Source organism: Gracilinanus agilis, chromosome 5, assembly GCF_016433145.1.
Source record: "Gracilinanus agilis isolate LMUSP501 chromosome 5, AgileGrace, whole genome shotgun sequence".
In the NCBI taxonomy this organism is placed as follows: Eukaryota; Metazoa; Chordata; class Mammalia; order Didelphimorphia; family Didelphidae; genus Gracilinanus; species Gracilinanus agilis.
In genome coordinates, this window is record NC_058134.1 from 312,384,588 (window position 1) to 312,407,629 (window position 23,042).

The 23,042-nt window shown below is 49.6% G+C and overlaps 1 protein-coding gene across 2 annotated transcripts in view; it reads left to right on the forward strand.

Annotated features, from left to right (window-relative positions):
• Nucleotides 1–15,346, forward strand: part of SINHCAF (SIN3-HDAC complex associated factor) — a 112,146-nt gene extending 96,800 nt beyond the window's left edge. Inside the window, exons 1-6 of one of the 2 annotated variants that reach the window (XM_044678553.1) lie at nt 1,145–1,203; nt 11,922–12,069; nt 13,514–13,613; nt 13,741–13,867; nt 14,260–14,410; nt 14,486–15,346. In XM_044678553.1, the coding sequence (XP_044534488.1) occupies nt 11,942–12,069; nt 13,514–13,613; nt 13,741–13,867; nt 14,260–14,410; nt 14,486–14,648 (669 nt within the window). In that variant the 5' untranslated portion in view covers nt 1,145–1,203; nt 11,922–11,941 and the 3' untranslated portion in view covers nt 14,649–15,346. Of the gene's footprint in view, nt 1–1,144; nt 1,204–11,921; nt 12,070–13,513; nt 13,614–13,740; nt 13,868–14,259; nt 14,411–14,485 lie in introns of those variants that run through there. The other variant, XM_044678552.1, reaches the window with a different exon arrangement.
• The last annotated feature ends 7,696 nt before the right edge of the window (nt 15,347–23,042 follow it).

Below are 23,042 nucleotides of genomic sequence, written 5' to 3' on the forward strand. Positions count from 1 at the left end.
GTTGGAGGCGGCGGCGGCGGCGGCGGCCGGAGGGGCTTTTGTTCGGCCGGCCTCTCGCGGGGAAACTTTGGCCGCGCGCTCCCCGCTCCCCGCTCCTCGCTCCGCGGGCGCCTTCACTTTCCGGCTCGGAGGAAGAAAGCTTCCCGGGCACGGCGGGGCCGCGCCTGCCCCTGCCGGGGCTCCGGGAGCCGTTGCCCTCGCCCCCCGGCTGCGTGCGTGTGTGGATGGGAGGTCTGCTGCTTCGCCTTTGAAGTCGAACTGTTGCCATGTTTGAATTACGTCAGGGCAAAGCCATGAGGAGGGACAAGTCGGCGCGGTGCGGCGCTGGGGGGGGGGGGCGGGGGACGGCCTGTTGGACTCCCTCCGGGATCACCACAGATGCCCGCCCGGCCAGGGGCTCGCCAGGCCCGGGGAGGCTCGGCCCCATGGGAGGAGTTTGACTTGGGAGAGAGAAGGGCTGAAGAGCAACTTGGGCGGTAGGGCTGCCCCACTCTCTGCTGCCGCCGGCGGAGAGCCCTGTGGGGAGGCGGGCAGGCAGGCCGCACTGAGGAGCGAGCGAGCATCCAGGTGCTCCGCCGGCCCTGCTGCGGCTGCTGCCGGGCTTTATCGGAACTTGCTGAAGGAGGCGGTAGCCTCCTACCTGGGCCGGAACCATGAGGAAGTGTCCTGGGCCCCCGGGTGCCCGCGGGATTGTGGGTGTGGATGGGTGTGTGCACACAGAGAGGGGTGCCCAGGAGCCTCCCCACCCGGCCCGCCACTTTGATTTAGCTGGAGTTCCAGGACTGGAGGCCGGCCGAGCACCGGGCCAGAGGAGAAGATGGTTCGGGAGAGAGGAGAGGGTTGGGCCCTCCCGAGACAAAGCTGCCCAAGCTGACACCCCCCCCCCTTTGGGCGAGGTCAGCGACTCCTTTCTCACCGGCCCCTCCCCCATCTATTGAAAAGCCTGTTTTGATTCCCAGAAGTCCCCAGAAACTTGCCCGGCTTCCCTCTGCCTGCTTACTGGAGAGATCAGTGGGCCCTGGGACTGAACCTCTCTGGGCTAGGGCTGGAAGGGAGAGCACCCTCCCGGCTCCAGCCCTCCCCTTCTGGGGGGGACCCAAGGGGGAGAGCCGCAGGGCTGCTGCGAGGCTCAGCCTTTGGGCTTTCTGCCACCTCTCCGAGCTGTTGCTGCCTCCACACCACCGCCTGGCATTTTCCTTTTCGGTGAGTTTTCACACGGGCCCCTGGGTTGGAGCTGAAAAGCTGTTGGCTTGAGAGAAGAGCCCAGCCTTTGGTTCTGGTGGGGACGAGGAATGGGCCTGTGGGGGGGTTATTGGTCGCCTGGTCACCCGAAGCACTGCCGAGTAACATGTGGCTGGGAAAGAGTCCACAGAAGAAAAACAGTTCAAGTTAATGCATCTGGGGTTTCTTAGGACAAGATGTGCAGGGCCGCCTGGAACTCCTTTGGCTTTGCCCGAGGCAGTTTGACATTTCCATGTCAAATGAGAGGCTGGGGCTGGCCGGAAGGAAGGGCCTTCTTCCTCCTGGGTCAAAGGCGGGAAACTGACTTGGGGAATGCTGGCCGGCAATTTCATGCGGCTCTTTGTCTTTGACTGGGTGGCCGACCTGTGCTGGGGGCACATAGTAGCGCCAAGAGTAGCTCCCCCAGTGCCTCTGGGGCACTTGGCTCTGCTTTGGGGTTTGTGAGACTTGGGAACAGCTCTGGAAGCTGGAACTAAATTCTAGAAATCCTCCCTGAGAACCAGTTTGTTGGGCTTCCCTGTGAAGCTTCAAGGCTTTATGGCCTAGAACTTTGTGTTTCTTCACCAAGGCTTTAAAATGAACCCGGGCGGGGGAGGATCACAGCTCGGAAGATGCCTCTATCTATGATGGGCCAGGCAGTTGCCACTCTTACCTCTTTCAGTGAAGAAACATGCTTTATTAAGCTCCTCATGTGCCAGCGCCCTTACCCCCAAGGGGCTTTTCCAGCCTGGCCCCTTTCTGTCTTTCCTCCAATCCTCTTAGATGTGATTCCCCTCCATTAACTCCAAGGGCCAGCCGTGCTGACCTGCTTAACTGCTTCTCCATCTTTCCCAGTCAGTGCCTCTGCCCTCGCTCTCCCCCATGAAATGGTTTCTCTCCTCCTCCTCCTCCTCCTCCTCCTCCAAGCTTGTCTGGCTTCCTTCGTCCTTGTGGAGGAGCCCTTTCCCATGTCTCCTTATCTGCTTTCTCAAACCCTCTGTGGACGGCCCATGTGTTCCTTTATCCACCTACACCTGTGTCTCTCCAGCAGTCACACTGAAGCCACTTGAGGGCAGAAACTTGGATGCCTCTTTTGGTGGCCCATACTTTGTTGGAGCCTTATAAAAATAGATGCACTTTGATAACACAGAGGGAAAGGGAACCGTTTGGAATTTGTAATAACATGTAACTGGTAAAAGAGAAATAAATAAATATAAAAAGCCTGACCATCAGCACTGGAAGCGGGGGGGAGGGGGGGGGGTGCAGCTCAATGCTTCTGGGAGCTCCTTCTAGTTTTTGTTTACATCTCTTAAATGGCCAAGAGAGCTTCTGCCTGGAGGAGGAGGCACTAGACATACTCTTAGCACTTTGTGACTTGTTTCTGATAGCTTTGACAGATGAGGGTTTCCTCTTTTCCTTTCTTCCCATTTTCCTCTCAGTGAGGAGGAAGCCAGCCTGGAAATCCATCTCGTCAAAGAGAAACCCCTTCAGGTTTCCAAGAGTTTCTCTGCTCTGGAAGCCTTTGCGTCATTTGATGGGCTACACACTCCAAAATACTCCTGTTTAATAAGCTGACATTGGACACAGGAGTTACTCTCCAGCTTGGTTTGGTGGCTCCTTTCAAAGGTTTGCCTGACAACTCTTATTTACTTAGGAAAATGCACAAACTGGTGGGAGCCATAAAGTGAAAATGTGTGGACGCATTCCTCCAGATTCTTTGATGAGTTCAGTTTACTACACGAGAAAACCAGAAGCCACCTACTTTCCCCGGAGTAGTAAGAACAGGCGGCAAAAGAAGAGGAAAAACTTTGCCCACGTCTCGCTTTGTTCTTCCATTCCAATTTCTTCAAGTAATTAGCAGATTCCACACAGTGGGGTGACAGCAGACTTGGCTGAAAGTAAAATCCAGGCATTGGCCAGCTGCATTCTTGATGTAGAGGAGTGAGGCCTCTGGGTTCTTGATCCACTCCCAATTCTCATTTCATTCTCCTTTTTCTTTAGTCGGGCCTCCTTTTGTAAGCTGTTCAGTGCTCTCCTTTGCTCACCTTTGCATTGAGGTCACCTCAGCTACAATGATTTCATTGGAAGAGTTTTGTTGATTTTGTAGAATTTCTCTTCCTTCTCACCAACCAACTTGAGCTGTTTATTTTCATGGTAACGGCCTTGCAAATGCTTCTTCCTACATTACAATATAAAGCAACAAACCCCAGGAATCCTGGGAAGTTTTTTTGGGGGGGCTTTCCTGTCTGTCTGGTATTCTGGGGTCTCCCTAATGGGCACCAGGCCTGGAGGCTTCAGCAGGCCCCTGTTGCTGTCCCTACTTTGTCCAAGAAGCAGCGGTCTTTTGGATATACGATTGAACCAATTTGCAGGACCCAGAGCTGAAGGCAACATTCTTGAAGAGCCCAGGGGTGCCGTGGATTCGGGTCCACTTGGTCTCATCCTCTGTTGTCAGACTGACTGTACTTGTGGGGGTGGTTTTGCAGCTTGAGCATTTTTTGCATTTATTCCCATTGATTTTTGTCTTAGACTCCAGCCCTTTGGGGCACTTTTGGCTAAAGTAGGGATTTCTTTGAAGGCGCTGCTCTTCCAGGTCAGTGGCCCAGGGAGGAGCAGGCAGGAGTTGCCTTTCAAGATGACACCAGACCCCTAAGTAGCACCCTTTGGGTCCAGCAATTGGGACAGTTGTCATTCTCATTGACCTTTACTGCTGTCTCACCCGTATCTCTCCATCTTATCCCTAAAAGATCTTGTCAGCTGCTTTGCAGAAACCGAGGTAAATCTTGTCTGGGTCAGTTCTTGCTTCTCCCAGGGTTGGGCTGGGAACTGAGGTTACTCTGGTAGGTAGGAAGCCCCTGGATGGCTCCTGATGGCCCATTCCTTTGATAGAATATTCGAGAATCTTGCCAGGAATTCCTTGGCCCTTGGTTTGGCAGAATCCTTCCTCTTCTCTTTTTGAAAGTGGGACTTTTGGGGTTCTCCAAGCCTCCTCTCCTGTTCTTTACAATCCCTTTTAAAAATATTGGTCTTGGGGCAGCAGCCAGGTAGCACCAGGCCTGGTTCAAATGTGACCTCAGATACTTAGCTCTGTGATCCTGGACAAGTCACTAAACTCTTCATTGCTCTTCTGTCTTAAAATTGAAATGAAGGTGAGGGTTTAAAAGAGGGTGGCCATTTTTATGTTACGATCGATTTTGATTGGTGTCTCTTGTTTTTGTATCATTCAGATTTCTTCCTATTTTTTTTCCCCTCCATTTGCCTAGAGAGAGAACCCCCAAAATCCGGAAGTGACCCGTCTAAAAACCCCTGACCTTATGCACTATGGCTCACTGGCCTCTGTAAAGTGGGGAGTGTCTTCTATCTCTTTGGGGTTCTTCCCCTTTAAAGCGACATTCAGGATTTCTTTTTTTTTTTTCCCAGGATTTCTTTTAAAAATTCTTAACCAGGGTCACACAGCTAGGAAGTATCTGAGGTCAAATTTGAATCCAGGTCCTCCCGTCTCTGGGCCTGGCTTCTCTATCCATGGAGCCCCCTTGCTGTGCTCCCCTCCCCCGCCCCCTTCCCCTTCTGTTTTGGTGGTTGTTGGGTGTCTTTAAGTCCGTCTGTGCTTCTCTAGTATTTTCTAGTATTCTCTAGTTTTTCCTGGCAGCACGGCCTCCTCTCACATTCTCGTGCTGTTCCCCAGGGGGTGGGTATCCACTCTCCCCCCCCAATTCTTTGCTATGACAAAAACTACTCCAAGTGATTTTGGGGGGGGGGGCGGGGACGACACCCACCGTGTCCCAGAGGGTGGGAGCCATGCCTGGACGTTGGCATCTTTGCCCGTCTGCTTAGACAGGTGGAAGACCTCACTGAGGTTTGAGGGTTCTCTGCAGTCCCAGGGCCACAATCAGCAGCTCTTTGGGGCTGACCTTCATCCGAGGCTGCTGGGGAGAATCTTGGGGCCTCCCATCCAAAGAGGCTTTTCCTGGAGAAACTAAAAAGAAACCAGACGCGAGGGGCCCTGCCTGTTCTCTGTCCTCAGGACCCTTTCTGCTCCCAGAAGGCCCTGGGCCGCCTCCTCTCCCCACCAGGACCATCCCTGTCCAAAAGGGAACCCCTCTGGCTGGTGCCTTTTCCTTCCCAGCCTTTGGACTTCTCTCCACTCACTTCTGTTTTCTCCTCCCTCTGCTCAGGAGGGAAGGCTGGGTCAGAGCCAGCCCAAGGTAATGAGGACAGAACAAACTATCCCAGATGGAGGGGGCCAGTGGCTCAGGGGAGGCACCGGCAGGGACAGGGAGAGGGTGAGAATGCCAGGCCGCGGGGCAGACCTGGAAAATTCCCAGAGTCTATATAGAGGTGAGGCTGCCGTCCCTGCATCTCGGGACTGGGCGGGACGAGCCAGCCAGCTTCGGGGGCAGGCAGTGTGCGCAGTGTCGCTCCTCTGCCCACTCTCATCCTGGATGTTCTCCTTCCCGGATTTCAGCATTTCCCTTCTGAGCACTTCCTGGAGAGTTTGGGTCCCCGGAAGCTAAGCCCTGATGGAAGTGGAGGTCTGGCTTCATCCAGTGGGGAGTTCTCGCCCTCTGCCTTAGGGGTGCGTGGAGATGTAGGCCAGATACTGCGCCACTCGGTCCTAAAGACTGCCTGCCGCCGCCCTAGAAGTCATCCATGAGGCTTTGCCCAGTACTTGACCTGTTATCCTACTGGATCCTCAAACATCCCAGGGAGGGAGGCCTCGTTATCCCATTTCACAAGTTGGGGAAACCGAGGCAAAGAGGTTAAATGGCTTCCCAGGGTCACCCAGATCACATGTTTCTGAGATGAAATTCAGCCTTACTGAGCCTAGCACACTTATCTGCTCTATATCACTGTAAAAGGGGATTAGACTGAAACCCAGATTAAGAACCCCCACCCAAGGAGCACTCCCTACTGGAATCTTCAAATGCTTTCCTCATACTGAAGCTCTTTTTTGAATCAAGTTTGCTCTTTGAGTTCCAGTTTATTTTCTAGCCCTTCACCCTAACACTTAATTGACTAGTAAAATGTAAAAGTCTTTTAACAAACACCCACAGTCAAGCCAAATGAACATATTATATGGATCCTGTCTGTCTCTATTTCTCTCTGTCATTCTTTCTGTCTCTCCGTCTCTCTGTCTGTCTCTCTTTCTGTGTGCCATTCTCTCTGTTTCTCTGTCATGCTCTCTCTCTCTCTCTCTCTCTCTCTCTTCCCTTTCTCTCTCCCCTCTCTGTCTGTCTCGTCATTCTCTCTGTTTCTCTGTCATTCATTCTCTCTCTCTCTCTCTCTCTCTCTCTCTCTCTCCCCCCTCTTATCTTTCCTCTCTGTCTGTCGTCATTCTCTCTGTCTGTCATTTCCTCTCTCTGTCTCTCTTCCCTCTGTCTCTCTGTATCATCATCCTCTGCACATGGATGGGCCATCTAGGTGTGTCCATCCTGTTCCTGCTCCTCTCTTCTACGTGCAGAACTCGGGCTCTAACGTGGGGGCTCGAGCGGGCTTGTGTGCGGCAGACTGCCGGCTGCTTTGCCCGTTGGGAAGGATGGTCCAGTAGAAGCATGCTGGTCTGGGCGCAGGAAGGGGTTGGGAGGGGGCCTCCTCTCCTGGGGAGCCTGGAATGCTCTGCTCTCCATCTCTGCTGCTCTTGGGAATTCGAGGTGTGAGTCCTTCTTGGCTCCTCAGGCACCCTCCAGCAGCTTTCCCTAACTCTAGTTGGGTTCTGGGGGTAGCCTGTTAGTGAGAGTCCTGGCCTTGTTCTCCTGCACCCGTGTTTCCTTTTTTCTCCCCTTCTGGAGAGAAATGCTGGATGGCCCCTTGCTGCCATCTTATTTATTGTGGTCAGGGCAAGGCCAAGGGATTGAGGGACTTGCCCAGGATTGGGCAGATTGGAACGCAGGACCTCCCGTCTTTAGGCCTGGCTCTCCATCCAGAGCTACCTCATTGTGCCTCCTCCATCTCTTTGGCCATTAGGCTCCCCTCAGTTTGCTCCATGATTCTTCATTCAGTAGGTTCTGTTTCTGTCAGTCACCTCCTTTGGGCTTAGATGCCCAGCAGTGGTCCAGAGTCTGCTTTCTGTGCATCCTTCCATATTGTTTCCCCCAATGGCCATCCCAACCAGCAGCTCCACCAACAATGCATTGGTGTGCCCACCTGTGTCCCCAGCCCCCCTCCACTACAGACTTCCTTTCTTTGGTCTTTGTCAGTTTGCAACATGATCCCAAATGAGGCGCCTCCCTATCTTTTCACTTCTGTGCTTTAGAATGGCCTTTGTAGAGAGTATCTTTTTACCAGCCATAATGCCCTATGGGTAACATTCAATCAAAAGCCTTAGAAGCAAAGATAAAAAATGGAAAGAATGGGTGGGTTGAAGAAAAAATAAGACATGATTTCATGAAAAATGATGACAGTAATGAGCCAATATACGAACATTTGTGACCTCGCTAAAGTAATATTCAGGAGAAAATGTATTTCTCTAAATTTTCATCCATAAAAGAGGGAAATAACACATCAGTAAATTGGGCACACAACTGAAAAGAAAATCCTAAACAACCAAACAATTAAAACCCTCCATTAAACTCCAAAGGAGAGATGAACAAGAAAAAAATGATTTAAAAAATACCCAGGAATGGATTTGTTTGTTTTGAAAAACCACACTATAAAGATAATTAGCTAATTTGATTAAAGAAGAAAACAAATTTCTAGGACCATGTCAACAAAACTTACCCTCTAAATGAAAGAGATGCATATTTTCAAAAATGTTAGTTGTCCAGAAGAATAGAACAAGAAATAGGACACTTAAATAACTTATTTTAGACAAAGAAATTAAAAAGTCACAAATGGATTCTCAAAGCTAAAGCTCAAGACTAGAAAAATTCATCAAAGAATTCTACCATTTAGTAAAGGAGAGTGAATTCTAATACTACATAAACTTGGGAAATAGAGATAAAAGAAAGGGTTCTGCCTAACTCCTTCTGTAGTCAATTCCTAAACTAAGAACAGTCCAAAGCGAGAAATAAAATTGTCCAGCAATTTCCCTAATGAATATGGATGCAAAATCTTAAAATAAACATAATATGGGAGAAATAACCTGGGGGTAAACCAAACCAGTGTAATAAAAATATTGAGGGTCTGAATTAAAAGACATTTGGAAAGAAAGCAATGCCTTTTAGTCTTCCTCATTCTATTGCTTATCTTGTCTATCAACCCTTTTTTTCATTATTTCTATTGATATTCTAGAACATGTGTTCTTTCAAACGAACATTCTTATTTTGTGAAGCTCTATGAGGATCCCTTTGGTAATTTGACTGGGATGGCACTAAATCTTTGGTAGCATTATCATTTTTATCATTTTATTATATTGGCACATCCATCCTTGAATAGTGAATGTTTTCCATTTCTATTTTTCCTTATTTATTGGAAGCATTTTGTAATGGAGTCTATTATAAATGCTAAATGTGATTGATTCTCAAATATTTTATGCATTTTAGGGTTATTTTGAAGGAGACTTCCCCTTTCTGTTGTTTTAAGTAGATGAGGTGGATTGCTAAAGTTCTTAATTCTCTGAATTAGTTTCTTAAGTTTCTTATCTGATTTCCCAGGATTTTTCTAAGTCACATCTCCAGATAGGGATAATTTTGTGTTTGCCCATCTTGGAAACTTTACCATTTCTAGAATTCCATCAAATAGTAGCAAGAAATAGAGATCTCTTCCTCTTTTCTGTATTTGAGGAGAAGTCAATGTGTAACTTCCTTTTTTAAATGGATTTCTGTTGATTAATTTTTACTTTTTCAGTAAAAATATTTCTTCTCTCCCTTTCCTCTCCCCCCTTCCCTTCCATTGAACACTGAATATGCAAAGTTAAGCAAAACAAATTTCTACATTGGCCGTTCCCAAACATGCATGCCTTTCTCTGAGTCCAGCCAGTTGTCCCTCCTTTGTCAGGAGCTGCGGAGTGGGCTTCATCACGGATCCTTAGGCATCACGGTTGGTCATTGCATCGATCAGTCTTTCAGAGTTGCCTGTATTTACAAAGCTGTTCTGTCGCTGTCATTTCTCTCTCAATCCCAGCGTTTTCTCAAGTTAACTGGGAACCTCTTTCCTCATTTCTTATACCACAGCATTCCATTCCATTAAAGTGATACCATCATTCGTACGCCCATTTCCTAATTATACCCCCCCTTAGTTTCCAGGGTTGCCACAACCCCCCAAAAAACTGTTATGTTTTTGGACCGGTGAACCTTTTCTAGCCCTTATTTTGATCTTTTTAGGATGTGAGTAGTATTGCTGGATCCAAGTTTACACACTTTACTAACTTTGGGGGCATCCTCCCAAATTGCTTTCTAGAGTATTTCACAGCTCCTTTGCCATTCTCCTCTTTGCCAATCTGATTAATATGAGGTACGACTTCGTGGTTGCTTTAATTTTAATTTCTCCAATTGGTGATTTGGAACATTTAAAAAACATGGATATTGGTAATATGAATTTCTTTTAAAAGATGGCCATTACCTTCATATCCTTTGACCATTATTTGGAGAATGGCTTTTATTCTTATACATTTGAATTAATTCTTCATAACAGACTTTTCTCAAGAAAACTCCTTGCAAAAGATTTTTTCCTCCACGTTCAACTTTTGTTCTTCAAATCTTGGGTACAACGAATTTGTGCAGAGCTTGTTAATTTTATATATTTGAAGTTGTTCATTTAACCTTTGCAGTTCTCTGTATTTCTTGTTTATTCAGGGATCTGTTATCCACAGATCCAAAAGGGACGTTCTTAATTGTGCCTCAAACATTGTTGATAATGTTCATGATATGATGATTCTAATGTCGAGGTCATGTGTCCCTTTGGAGCTCTGGTATGTGGTGTGGACTATTGGTCTAAATCTTATTTCCGCCATATTGTTTTCTAGGTTTCTAAGCAGTCTTTGTCAAGTAGTGAGTCTTTATCCCAATAGCCTGAGGTCTTGGGGTTCCTCACTGGATTGCTAGCATTGTTTGGTTCTGTACGATGGGTACCATACATTCCATTGATTGACCTTTGTGGTATGGTTTGAAATGTGGCAAAGCCACTACTCTTCCTTTTTTTCACTTTGGTTTTGTTCCTGTGGGCTTCTAGTTCTAGAAAGGAATCTTTTTAGTAACTTTGGTTGGTGTAGCCCTGGCAAAGAGAATGCATTTAGGTTGTTTTCATTCACACCTTCTCCCACTCAGATGCATTCTGGTCCAAGAGAAAGAATGCGGGATTTAAAGTCCAAAGACAAGATTTTTAAAAAAATTTTTTTAATTTTAAAATTTATTTTTTATTTTTTAGAAAAATTTTTTCCACAGTTACATGATTCATGCTCTTGCTTTCTCTCCTCCCACCCTCTGTAGCCGATGCACAGTTCCACTGGTTTCTTCATGTGTCATCGATCAAGACCTATTTCCATATTATTGATAATTATTCAAGGGTGGTCCTTTTGAGTCTATGTCCCCAATCATGTCTGCCTCAACCCATGTGTCAAGCAGTTGTTTTTCTTCTGTGTTTCCACTCCCACGGTTCTTCCTCTGAAAGTGGGCATTGTTCTTTTCCATAAGTCCCTCAGAATTGTCCTGGGTCATTGCATGGCTACTAATACAGAAGTCCATTACATTCGATTGTGCCACAGTGTATCAGTCTCTGTGTTCTCCTGGTTCTGCTCCTTTCACTCTGCATCACTTCCTAGAGGTCTTTCCAGTTCACATGGAATTCCTCCAGTTCTTTATTCCTTTGAGCACAATAGTATTCCATCACCAGCATATACCACAATTTGTTCAGCCATTTCCCAATAGAAGGGCATCCCTTGTTTTCCAGTTTCTTGCCACCCCAAAGAGCGCAGATATGAATATTTTTGTACATGTCCAAAGACAAGATTTCTGATCTCTGCCCTACTGCTTACCACTTCTGTGGCCTTGGACCAGTCATGCTTCTATCCAGTTCTGAGCCTGGGGCAGCGGCCGGCACTTTTTCCCCGCCAATCCTGCTTGTACGAATGCCCGGCTGTCACCCACCGTGTTACCGTTATTATTGGATAAGGCACAAATTCCGTAAACTTCCACATTCTGACTGCATCCTGCCAGCCCCAGCTTCCGGGTGAACTGGGCATCCAGAGGGCCTCCGAAGTCTCCCTTCTGGGCCTTGGTTGCTCCTTGCCTGCTTCCTTAGGGTGAGTTTTGTGCCATAATATTTATTAATGGGTAGAGTAGCCATGTGGACAGAGAAGTTGCCTAACGATCTGGGTAGGGGTGAGCTTTTCTGCGTTCTCGTGGCCAGGAATTTCCTGTTTCTCGTGTTAGTGGCGCTTTGGTGTTCCCGGCAGGCATGCGAGTCCAGAGTCGGCGCCGGCAGCCGGGTTATAAGAAGACCTTCTTGCACACTACTGCAGGGAAAGAGTCTCGGCCTCTCTTGAGGGCCGGCTTGGCTTGGAGCCAGGCCTTGTTCTTGGTTCTCCGAAGACCTGCCGGCTTAGACAAGGTGCCCCCCAAGTCCCTTCGAAGCGGCGGCAGCCCTTTGTCTCAGGGCCGCGTCCCGTCTCCGCCGCTCTGCCGAAGGCTGCCCGGAGGGGAGGGAAGAAGCCCGCCGGCGAGTGCCTGGCTCTGGGTGGCCCTCCGAGCCGCCCACGCTTGTGCTCATTGTCCGAGCCGCTGGCGCCTGCCTTCACCGAGCTTGTCCGTCTCTTTGCTTTACAGGCTGCTGCCAAGAAGTCAAAATGTTTGGTTTCCACAAGCCAAAGATGTACAGAAGCTTAGAGGGTTGCTGTATTTGCAGAGCCAAGTCGTCCAGTTCTCGCTTCACAGACAGCAAGCGCTACGAGAAGGACTTCCAGAGTTGCTTTGGGTAAGAGCGTCTGAAGGGAAGTCGGGTCCGTCTTTGCGTTCCCTGAAAGTGTCCACGTCACCGGCTCGGCCAGCCGTGCCGAGTCTCCGCCTGGAAAGGCAGACGGAGTTTTCAAAGCTCTGAACCACCCGGACCAGTGACGGAGGTGTCTGTCGTCGCACTCCCAGAGGGAAACTGAGGCTCGGAGGCGTTAGGGGCCTTCCTTCCCCTTTTTGCGGGGATCGGTCCTCCTTTTCCTTTAGGGTTGTCCTTTTTTTGTTTCCGTACCTGAACGGCCTTTCATTTCCTTAGTGATGCCGAGTTGTGCCCGGCTCGCCTTGCAGACCCCATTTGGGATTTTCCTGGCATTCCTGCTGCAGGGGCTGCCCGTGACCTTCTCCAGCTCAGGGGACGAAGGCAGCCTTGGGGGAGCGGCTCCCCCGGGGCCCCACTGCTAGCAGGTGTCTGGCCGGAAACGACGAGCCCTGCTGACCTCGCTCGCCATGGGCCGCTCTTCCTGGGCTTCGCAAAGCGCTGGTCTTGTCAGGCGCTTCCTGGGGGCAGGGTTGGGCGTCAGACCCCAGGCCAGGGACCCAGCAGCCTTCTGGCCAGCAGCGGGCATGGTTTGGGCTGCTGTTGCTCACGAAGACTCTCGCTCTGTCCCTCGTGCCTTCTGGGCCAGCTTCTTGGTTTCATCGTCTACACTGCCCTCTCTCAGCGGGGTCCATTAAAGTAGAGATGCCGAGAAGTCTCTCAGAAGGCTGGGGAAAGCCCCTTCCTCCAGCTTGGACCGCCTGGCTCGCCGTCAGACTTTGGGTTTTTGTTCTGTTGTTCTTCTCACGAGGCCTTCTTTCTCTCACTCATAAAATGCTTTGGCAGCCATCGTGGCGTGGGGCGGGCAGTTGGGGTGGTTTGAAACCCTTCCTTGCTTCTGTTTGTCTCAATTCTAAGTCAGCAGAGCAGCGAGGGCCAGACAGTCCAGGTGAGGTGACTTGCCCAGGGTCACACAACTAGGACGTGGCTGCGGCCAGATTTGAAGCGAGGCCTGGCACTGTACCCACCGTGCTACCAGCGGCCCCAACACATTTTGATTTAAGCCTTCTCTTGTGCCCCAGATCTGTCCTTTGGGGGGTGCCAAGGCGGGAGAGCGGTCAGGACTGAGGGATGGGATGAAGTGACTTGCCCAGGGTCACCCAGCTAGGAAGCCTCTGAGGCCCGATTAGAACCCAGGAGCTCCTGTCTCTGGGCCTGGCTCGGTCCAGCCACCCTGAAATGAATCACTTTCACGGGCATGTTGGAGGAATGATGCCAGGCTCCGTTCTAGACGTGGGCGCGTGCCAAGTGAGAACGTCACGGCTGGGCACCGTCTGTGTCGCTTGCCTCGGTCAGGCCCCCCTTTCCCGGCCGGACCCCCGTGGCAGGGCCTGCCTCAGGAGAGGCCCGTGACGTCTTTTCTCCTCCCCAGCTTGCACGAGACACGCTCCGGAGACATCTGTAACGCCTGCGTGCTTCTGGTGAAGAGATGGAAGAAGCTGCCGGCGGGCTCCAAGAAGAACTGGAATCACGTGAGTGCCCCGTGCGCACCCCCCCCTCCCCCCCCCGGCCTCCCTCTCGGGGGGCCTTCCCTGTGCCGCGCGTCCCTGCGCCCTTGGAGCAAAGTGCGGCAAGCAAGCGGACCCTGTTTTCTTCCAGGTGGTCGACGCGCGGGCCGGCCCCAGTCTCAAGACGACGCTAAAACCAAAGAAAGTGAAAACTCTTTCGGGAAGTCGGATAAAGAGCAACCAGATCAACAAGCTGCAGAAGGAATTCAAGCGCCACAGTAAGTGGGGGGGCGGCGTGCTTGGGGGGGGCGGGAATAAGGAGCCCCGACGGGCCAAAAAAAATGAGCCTCGTCGCTGCGTTTTCTTTGGGAAGCTCCAATTCTCTGGAGAACCAAAACGGGGGCCCTCGTGGGATGGGGGTCGGCACGGCGGACAGACAGCGTCCCGGGGAGTCCCGGCTGCGGCTGACGCTCCGCGTGGTCAGTGGTAAGCGCAGGGACGACGGGCACCGCGGCCTCAGGACCGGTGTTGGGGGTAACCGGAGGCGTGCGGAGCTTTGGGGCGTTTCCCGTTCCGGATGGGCTCCCTGGCGCGCCCCGGCCCAGGTCCTCCTCCTTGGGGGTGGGGCGGCCCGGGCCGGCGGTCAGCGCTCTCCCTGCTCTCCCCCCAGACTCGGACGCTCACAGCACCACCTCTAGTGCCTCCCCCGCCCAGTCTCCCTGCTACAGCAACCAGTCGGACGACGGCTCGGACGTGGAGATGGGCTCCGGGTCCAGCAGGACCCCCGTCTTCTCCTTTCTGGATCTCACCTACTGGAAGAGGTAAAGAGCGGGCGTGGGGGAGGGGCGGGTGGGGGAGGGGCGGCCCGGCGCCTAACCCGCCTGTCTCCTCCCCAGGCAGAAGGTGTGCTGCGGGATCATCTACAAGGGCCGCTTCGGGGAGGTGCTCATCGACACGCACCTCTTCAAGCCCTGCTGCGGCAGCAAGAAGGCAGCCGCCGACAAGGCCGAGGAGCCGCGCGCCGAGCCCCCGCCCGCCTCCCCCCGGGAGGAGTGGTGACGCCGCGGCCGCTCCTCGGGCGCCCCTCGTAGTCTAGCGCACGACGACCCTCTTCTTTCACTTGGACACTTGCTATCCTGCCAAAAGACGGGCTCTAGAGTGGTTTTCGGTGGGTGGTTGGTGGGTTCGTTTTCTTTTTCTATCCTCTTGGACCGGCTCTGAAGCAGCCTCTCCCGCCTCCTAGAACAGACTGTGCAGAGCGTTCGAGGCCTCGGGGGCCGGGCGGCGCCGCAGCCACACGTAGCTTAGTCTTTCTGTGGGGACGGCCGGGAGGAGCGTTTCGGGGCGCCCCCCGTACTACTGAGCGCCTCCGCCGGGGCGTCTGGGACACGAGCATACACTGTACATAGGGTGGCGGAGAGGAGGGACCCCGACACCGGGCTGCCCGCCGGGGGGCACCGTGTTCGCTTTCTGTTGAGTTGCAGCTTTCCAAACATGGCTGTGTTCGGGCCGGCGCCGTGCTGCCCGGGCTCCTGCCGGACACGTCCCGTCGGGAGGGGGAGGAGGCGGTGGGGCTTCTCTTAAGGCTAGTAGCGGTCCCTGCCCGCTGCCTCCTGGAGAGAGCCCGCGCCCTCCCGCGCCCTCCCGCGGGCTGCCGCCGGCCTGGCCATTCTCATTTTCTTCCGGTGTTCTTTTGAAATGTTTTTTTGTACATTTTAATGGCTGCAGTATGGTAGAATATACTATAATATAGATCATCTCTCCTTCTGTATTTATTTATTTATTGCTGAACCTCCACCAGTCATCTTGTCCCTCCTCCTCCTCCGCCTGTAGGTGTCATGGACGTAGTCATGCACTTTGTATCCACGTCGTAGGAGCTGCCGACCAGTTTTGTACTTTTATACTGTTCATAGACTTATAACCAGACTTTTTTCCTAGGATACCGAATAAATTTAGTCTTCTTTAGAAAAGAGCCCGCTGTGCGTGGTCTTGGTGTGCGCCGAGCCCCGGAGCGCCGCCCGGGCACCGAGGAGGGGCCACATAGGAGGCTCCGTCCTCCCGGGCCAGGCCCCGCTCGGCCCAGGTCGCTTCCGCTCTGTAAAGGGAAGGAGGAGCTCCAGGATTCTAAGCCATCCCCCAAGGGGCTTCTAGGGGCTTCCCGGCTTCGGTGCCGGCCGGCCTGGTGTCCAGCAGAGCCTCGGAAGGTCCGTGCCGGGAGCTTTCGGCCGGAGCCAGGCCTCGGCGCTCGGTCCTCGGGGCAGCCATTCCCGAACAGTCTAGACGCGCCCGCGCGGGATTAGAGCTCGGTTTGCCTTTCCCCAGAAGGACCTGAGCGTGTCTTCTCGCACTGCCTCGGCGTCTCGCCGGCCGGCCTGGCCGAGGGCAGGGCGTGCCCAGTGCCGTCCTTCTCGCCTCCCCGAGAGCCACGCCGGGGGCAGAAGCCACGTCTAGGCATCCCCACAGGCGCCGATGGCTCGGAGAAGAGGAGAAACTCGGCCAAGGAAGCCCCCGGGGGGGGGGTGCCATCTTCACACCCTGCCGGGCACACCTTCGGCTCTTCCCTCTTGATGGAGAACTTGAGCCGATTGTTGGGTGTCTCCTAGACGTCTGCACTCGCCGTCTCTCCCCGTTCTGGGGCGCCTGCTCGGACCACCCTCAGGAAGTCGTTCTCGGGGCCATGCGGGATCTGAACTTCTGTCTTTTGAGCTCTCAGGGCCGGTTTTCTCCTGTCCACCAGCGGTCTCGGGGGGTCTCTGAGGCGCCATCTAGCGGCAGAAACGTCTTTGGCGTTTTCACCCCCCGGAGCTTTGGGACGCTCCCTCGAGTCTGCAGGCACTTCTAGCGGCCCAGCGAGGGCTCTCCTGCCTCTGGAGCTCGTGGCCCCGATTTTCCGCCTTCCTCTTTTCCTGGGCCGCCGTGGAGCTGGCGCGCTCCCCGCTAGCTTCTCTTTCTTCTCGACGGACCGGGCCCGGTTCTCCGAGCTCGCTCGTCCCGCTGTCTCAGGGCCACCGGCGGGCGGGAGGGCAGATCTGCGTGCGGAGGCCCAAGAGGGCCTCCTGGTACTTTGTGAGGCAGGCGCGGCGTCGGCGCCCTAAAGGCCTCCCCGTTTCTTGGGGCTGTGAAGAGAATGCGTGAACCCAGGAGAATTTGAGGGGATCTTGGAGGAAGGTCTTACCCGTGCGTGGTCCGGCCCTTTCTCTGTCCGACGAGCCGACGCTCGCTACGGCCGCTTTTCTAGCTCGTGTTTTAGTCTTGCTGAAATCCAGAGTCGTCTTTCCCAGATTGACTATGAAAAAGCAAGTCGTTAAGCTGCCCTTTTTGGAGGCGGTTTTGTCCCGTAGAATCGCAGCAGCTCAGCGGCCGGGCCCTGCTCCGTCCGTCCGTCCTTCATCCTTCTCGAAAACACGACGTCGACCCCACCTCGGCCGTGATCCCGAGGAGGAGACGTGCAGCCGGACGTCAAACTCTGCTGTTCTCCGCCGGTCATTCCGACTTAAATGTAAGCGTGATGCCCGGTACACGTTCATCTTTTAAGCATCAAAAACAAAAGAACCCGAAGGGTTACTTTGCAGATCTGTAGACGGAACCCACGAACTCGGGGCTGCAAAGAATGGGTTGAGCCATCCCGGAAAGCAGTTTGGAATTGGGCTCCAGAAGTTGGGGGTGCCGCGTGCTCCTTTGACCTAGGCCTCATTACAGAGATTGGGGGGTACCTTTCAGAAATGGGGCAGCAAGAAACCGGTACCATTGGAGTGGCTGAACCAGTCACGGCAAATTAACCTACTGGCGCAGAGTATTGTGTCATTAGGAAATAAGGGACTTTCTGAAGAAAACCTGGCAAGATTGGAGGAAACCTTTGCAGAGGGAATGAAGTGAAAAGAAGCAGGAAAAAACATTTCTGCAACATTCATGTTAAACGAACAACCCCGATGAGAGAATTCCAGAGGATGCAAAATGTCACCTTCCTCCAGAGAGACATCATGGATTCATATATAGAATGAGGCTTTTGGGATCCGACCCATAATTCATTGTGCTTTGCCCGATTCTGTTTGGTTTGCCCATTTTTTAAAAATGGGTTTGGGGTGCAGTGGGGGGGGTGCTTTAAAGTCCAAATCGGTCGACGAGTTCCCTCTGCTTCCACAGCTTTTTTAAGGGTAACTTTCCCTTTCTTTCTCTCCAACTGTCCCGTGACCTACTCCAAACACGGTCAGAATCTCTCCTAATAGCCCACGCTTGCTTTCATCAGTACCTGCATTTCACAAATTGGCCTCAAAAAATGAAAAAGAAGCCACCCACCGACTCCACGAAGATCCCTAGTGGGTAGGACCCTCGGCAAGGGGGAACCAGGGGCCGGGAGAAAATGGGTAGCGGGTTAAGGACTAACGGAGAGAGAACATAAGGCGGAATAAAGGCGCGCAGACATAGAAAGCTTTGGCATGTGAGGTGGACAGACGGCGAGTGAGCTCTGGTGGTCAAGAGCTTCTTTTCTCAACTGCCCTAGAGCTACTTTTATTGGGGTTACAACCCTACGAGGGGGGAAGGGGAGAGCCAAGTGGTCTGATACGTTAACGTTATGAGGTGATCATCAGGAGATACAAACTGCCGGAACCTAAAACAACAGAGAGAGCAAACCTCTAGCTCGGGAGTCCATCATCCAAGATGCTGGTTGGTTGTTTTTGGTAAAAGAAGGGGCCTGAGCCAGCCAACAGTCTGGCCAGGTTGAGGTTCCGTTTAGCTCAAGGTTACAGAAGTCACCCCTAAGCCACCCAAGAGTCGGCTTTTGAGCGCCCTTCAAATTCTGTCACGATGAATGTGTCCCTGGACTGCTACGCTCACCAGAACCCTTTCCTCCAGCCAAGTGGCTCTCGTGCCTAAACCAGGGCAACATGGGAGGAGAACCATGGCTTGATATGGTTAACCAGCACGCTCAAAACATTTGTCAAGTGAATCCTGTCGAGCACACGGCCATTGGTTCAAGAAAGCCTTCATGGCCCTTGGATTGGCACCAGAGTCGTATGTACAAGGGCAGGATTCTCTCCTTCACAGAGCAGAGCACGCATTTAGGCTAAAAGCTTGGTCTGCATTGGCCATACACTTGGCCCAATAAATCCAGGAGTGTAAAGCGAGTTGCTTGCTCCACTATGGTCTGAAAGAGAGAAACTACAGGTGCAAAGATAGGCAGAAAAGGAGATAAGATCTATTTGTCAGTGATAGAATGGCTTCGTTAAGATCCCGAGCTACAAAATAAATCCTCTCTAAAAGAATAACAAAACCCAAGGATTAATATAAGAAGAGAAACCCTATTTAGAATGCTAGAAAATGAATAAAATATCAGGATCGACATAAAAGTTTCATAGGTGTGGCGACAAAAGTGCTCCTTAAATAGCAACTTAAAAAGCGGATGTGATGTTCAGGGCTCCCTGATACAGCTCAAGTGACAAAGTTCTTTCCCCTTTTTACATTATGCAAATCATTACCAAGTGCTTGTGATAATAGAATCTGATAAAATTGTGGCAATTTGTTCAGAGAAACAATCGATTCTCCAGAGAAATAATGAAAAGCAGGAAGACCAGCCCTTCTAGAACTCAAACTTATAAAGCAAGAGTCACCCAAACCATCCGGTACTGGTTAAAAAAACGAAAGGGAGGCCAGTGGAACAGACTAGCAAAGGAATACCAGAAACAATACAACTCAACAGTGTTTGATAAAAGTTGGAAACAAATGATCTAGGAAAAAGCTTTTTGATTTAAAAAGTTGCTGTGAGATTGAATTGCTCGTCTACTCTGGAAGGAGGGAGATGACGGGAATCCCGTAACTTGGGAAATCTTATGTGGAAATTGGTTATTAAAAAAATGAAGGTGGTTACAAATTGCTGTAAAAACTAAAGCAGTTTGGTAGAAATTGGGTTTACATCAGCATATCGTGTATTCTGTAATACATGAAGCACAGCATTCCTATTAACAAAAATGATACTCTAAAGACGGAAGAGAAGCCTGTCATAGACCTGACTTCAGATTAAGGGTAGGAGGTACGTTCTTTTTTAATTTTAAACCCTTAACTTCTGTGTATTGACTTATAGGTGGAAGAGTGGTAAGGGTAGGCAATGGGGGTCAAGTGACTTGCCCAGGGTCACACAGTTGGGAAGTATCTGAGGCCGGATTTGAACCTAGGACCTCCTGTCTCTAGGCCTGGCTCTCAATCCACTGAGCTACCCAGCTGCCCCAGGAGGTACATTCTTAACCAAAGCAGGGACGGAAGCCATTACAAAAGATAGTTAACTGATCTACGGGAAACAGAAAAGCTTCATAGACAACTTTAGTGCATCTGTGATATGAAGGGAAACAGTCAAGTAGGGGGAAATACTTGTATTATTTCTCTTAGAATTTAGTACATAATAAATTGTAAAAGTTGTGTGTGTATAATACATGTATATATAAAACTAATGACCATTTCCTGAAAGAAAAATGAGAAAAGTTCTCAAAGGAATCGTAAAGGATTCATAATCACATGAAAAAATGCTCCATAAGAGAAATGCCCATCAAAACAGGTTTCACCTCAATGCCTGGTAAAATGGCAAAGATGATAAAAGATGCCAGTTGTTGAATGATGGGTTGTGACATCATAAACACATAAGTACATTATTGGTGGAGTAGCAAATATGAGAGGGATACTGGGGATATTTTTGTTGTAAAAAGTCAGAGAGGGCAGCTGGGTGGCTCAGTGGATTGAGAGCCAGGCCTAGAGAAGGGGGGTCCTAGGTTCAAATCCGGCCTCACACACTTCCCAGCTGTGTGACCCTGGACAAGTCACTTGACCCCCATTGCCCACCCTTACCACTCTTCCACCAAGGAACCAATCCACAGAAGTTAAGGGTTTGAAAAAGAAAAAAAGTCAAAGAGGGAGGTGGAGCAGAAGCAGGGAAATGCTCAAAACCAACCTAAGAACCCTCTCCAACCAGTATTAAAATAATGCCACAAAACAAATACAGCAATGAAAGAACCAACAATTTGAAAGGTAGGCAGAGTGGTTCACTGGGATGAGTTGGGGTCACGGCCAGGAGGAGGATACAGCAAAGAGTAAGGAGCTAGCCAACAGCAGCCAGCCAGCCTGCCTTCCCACCACCCTACACACACATCCACTGTTTCAGGTTCTATATCTGGGCCCAAGCCAACATCCAGACCCCGAGACTGGGTAAGGTCCAGAATTCCATCCTGAGGCAGACTGTGTTACGGGCCTGATCTCTGATCCCAGAATGAGGCAGGAACCCCAACCTAAGCTTGTAGTGAAAACCTGAATCCCAGTTTGAGGCAGTCTGTGTGGCACTCCTAGGTCCCCAGCAAGGACAGTCCCCAGGGTGCTGGGAACCCAGATCTGGTCAGCCCTTAGCAAAGCTCAAGGTAAAGCCCCAGGGCAAGGCAGTCCACAGTGTTCCTGACCTGATCAAGTCCAGAGACCAAAAGCCCCTGACCAATCCTGAGCCAACAGCAGTCCTAGGGGATGGCTGAATCCATAGCCGGAGGGGGAACCTTCCAAACTCCCAGCCCCCAGGTCATTTTACCTATCATGTTCCAGAAGGTGAAAAATCTAGATTTACAATTCAGAATAGGAGGGAGAGGAAAGTGGGGGTGGGGGGTGGGAGTTGGGGTCAGTGATAGAAAGCAAAACACTGGTGAAGAGGAACAGAATTGAAAGGAAAAAGAGCAAGATCAAAAGGGGAAAATAATATGGAGGGGAATATGTGAATGGGATGAACTCACCCATATAACAGAAGCAGAGTGGATTAGAAGCCAAAATCCCACCATATATTGTTTACAAGAAACACATTTGAGGCAGGATGACATAATTGAGATAAGGGGCTGGCACAGATTTTAGTATACATCATCTGAAGTAAAAAAAAGCAGGAATAACAATCATGATCTCAGACAAAGCTAACAAAAAGAAGATCTGATTTAAAAATATAGGGAAGGAAATTACATCTTGTTTAAAGATACTACAAACAATGAAGTACTATCAATACTAAACATAATGTCCACCAAATGACATAACCTCTAAAATTTTAAAGGAAAAATAAAATGTACTTCAGCAGGAAATAGTAAAATGATAGTAGTGGGCAACCTGAACTTACCTCTTTTGGATCTGGATAAATCAAAACAAAAAATAAGTAAAGGAAGTAAATCAAATGTTATAAAAGTTAAAACTAAATAGATCTCTGAGATATTTGAATGGGAATAGAATGGAATAGACCTTTTCAGCAGTATATGTCTCCTACATCAAAATGACCATGTATTAGAGCATAAAAACTTCACAACCAAATGTAGAAATGCAGAAACAATAAATGCATCATTTTCAGATCATAATGCAATAAAAATTATAATAAAAGTCCATGGATAGATAGAAATTAATTGGAAACTAAATCTAATGCTAAAGAAAGGTGGGTAAATGAACAAATTATAGAAACAATCTAGCTAATGAGACAAGGAGACAACATATCAAAATTTATGGGATGCAGCCAAAGGAATATTTAGGGGAAAATTTATATCTTTAAATGCTTAACATCAGTAAAAAAAGAAAATGAAATCAATGAATTGGATAACTAAAAAAAAACTAGGAAAAGAACAAATTAAATATCTTAAAAGACTAAATTGGAAATACTAAAAATTAAAGGAGTAGTTAATAAAATTGAAAGTAAGAGAACCATTGAACTAATAAGACTAGGAGTTGGTTTTATGAAAAAAACAAAATAGAGCATTGGTTAATTTGACTAAAAGGAAATAAAATCCATATCAAAAATGAAAGGGGTGAAGTCACCAATGAAGAGGAAATTAAATGAATCATTAGGAGCTTTTTTGCCCAATTAAATGCCAGTTAATCTGATAATTAAGTGAAATGGATGAATATTTGCAAAAATACAAATTTCACAGATTAACAAAAGAGGAAATAGAATATTTAAATAATCCCATCTCAGAAAAAGAAATTGAACAAATCAATGAACTCCCTAAGAAAAAGTCCCCAGGGAGAAATGGACTCACAAGTGATATAAATGGAATCAAAGGTTTAAAGAATAATTTATTCCAATACTACTTTATAAACTATTTGGGAAAATAGAGAAGGAATCCTACCAAATTCTTTATATGAAACAAATATGGTAGTCACCTAAGCCAGGAAGAGCAAAAACAAAGAAAATTCTAGGACAATTTTATTAATGAAAATAAATCTAAAAAGTTTAAATAAGATACTAGCAAGGAGACTATTGCATTATTTCACAAGGATCATTCACTCTGACCAGATGAGATTTACACCAGGAATGCAGGGCTGGTCTAATATTAGGAAAACTATCAGCATAATTGACTATATCAATAACCAAACTAACAGGAATCACATGATTATCTCAATAGATGCAGAAAAAGCCTTTGACAAAATACAACACCCATTCCTATTTAAAAACCATAGAAA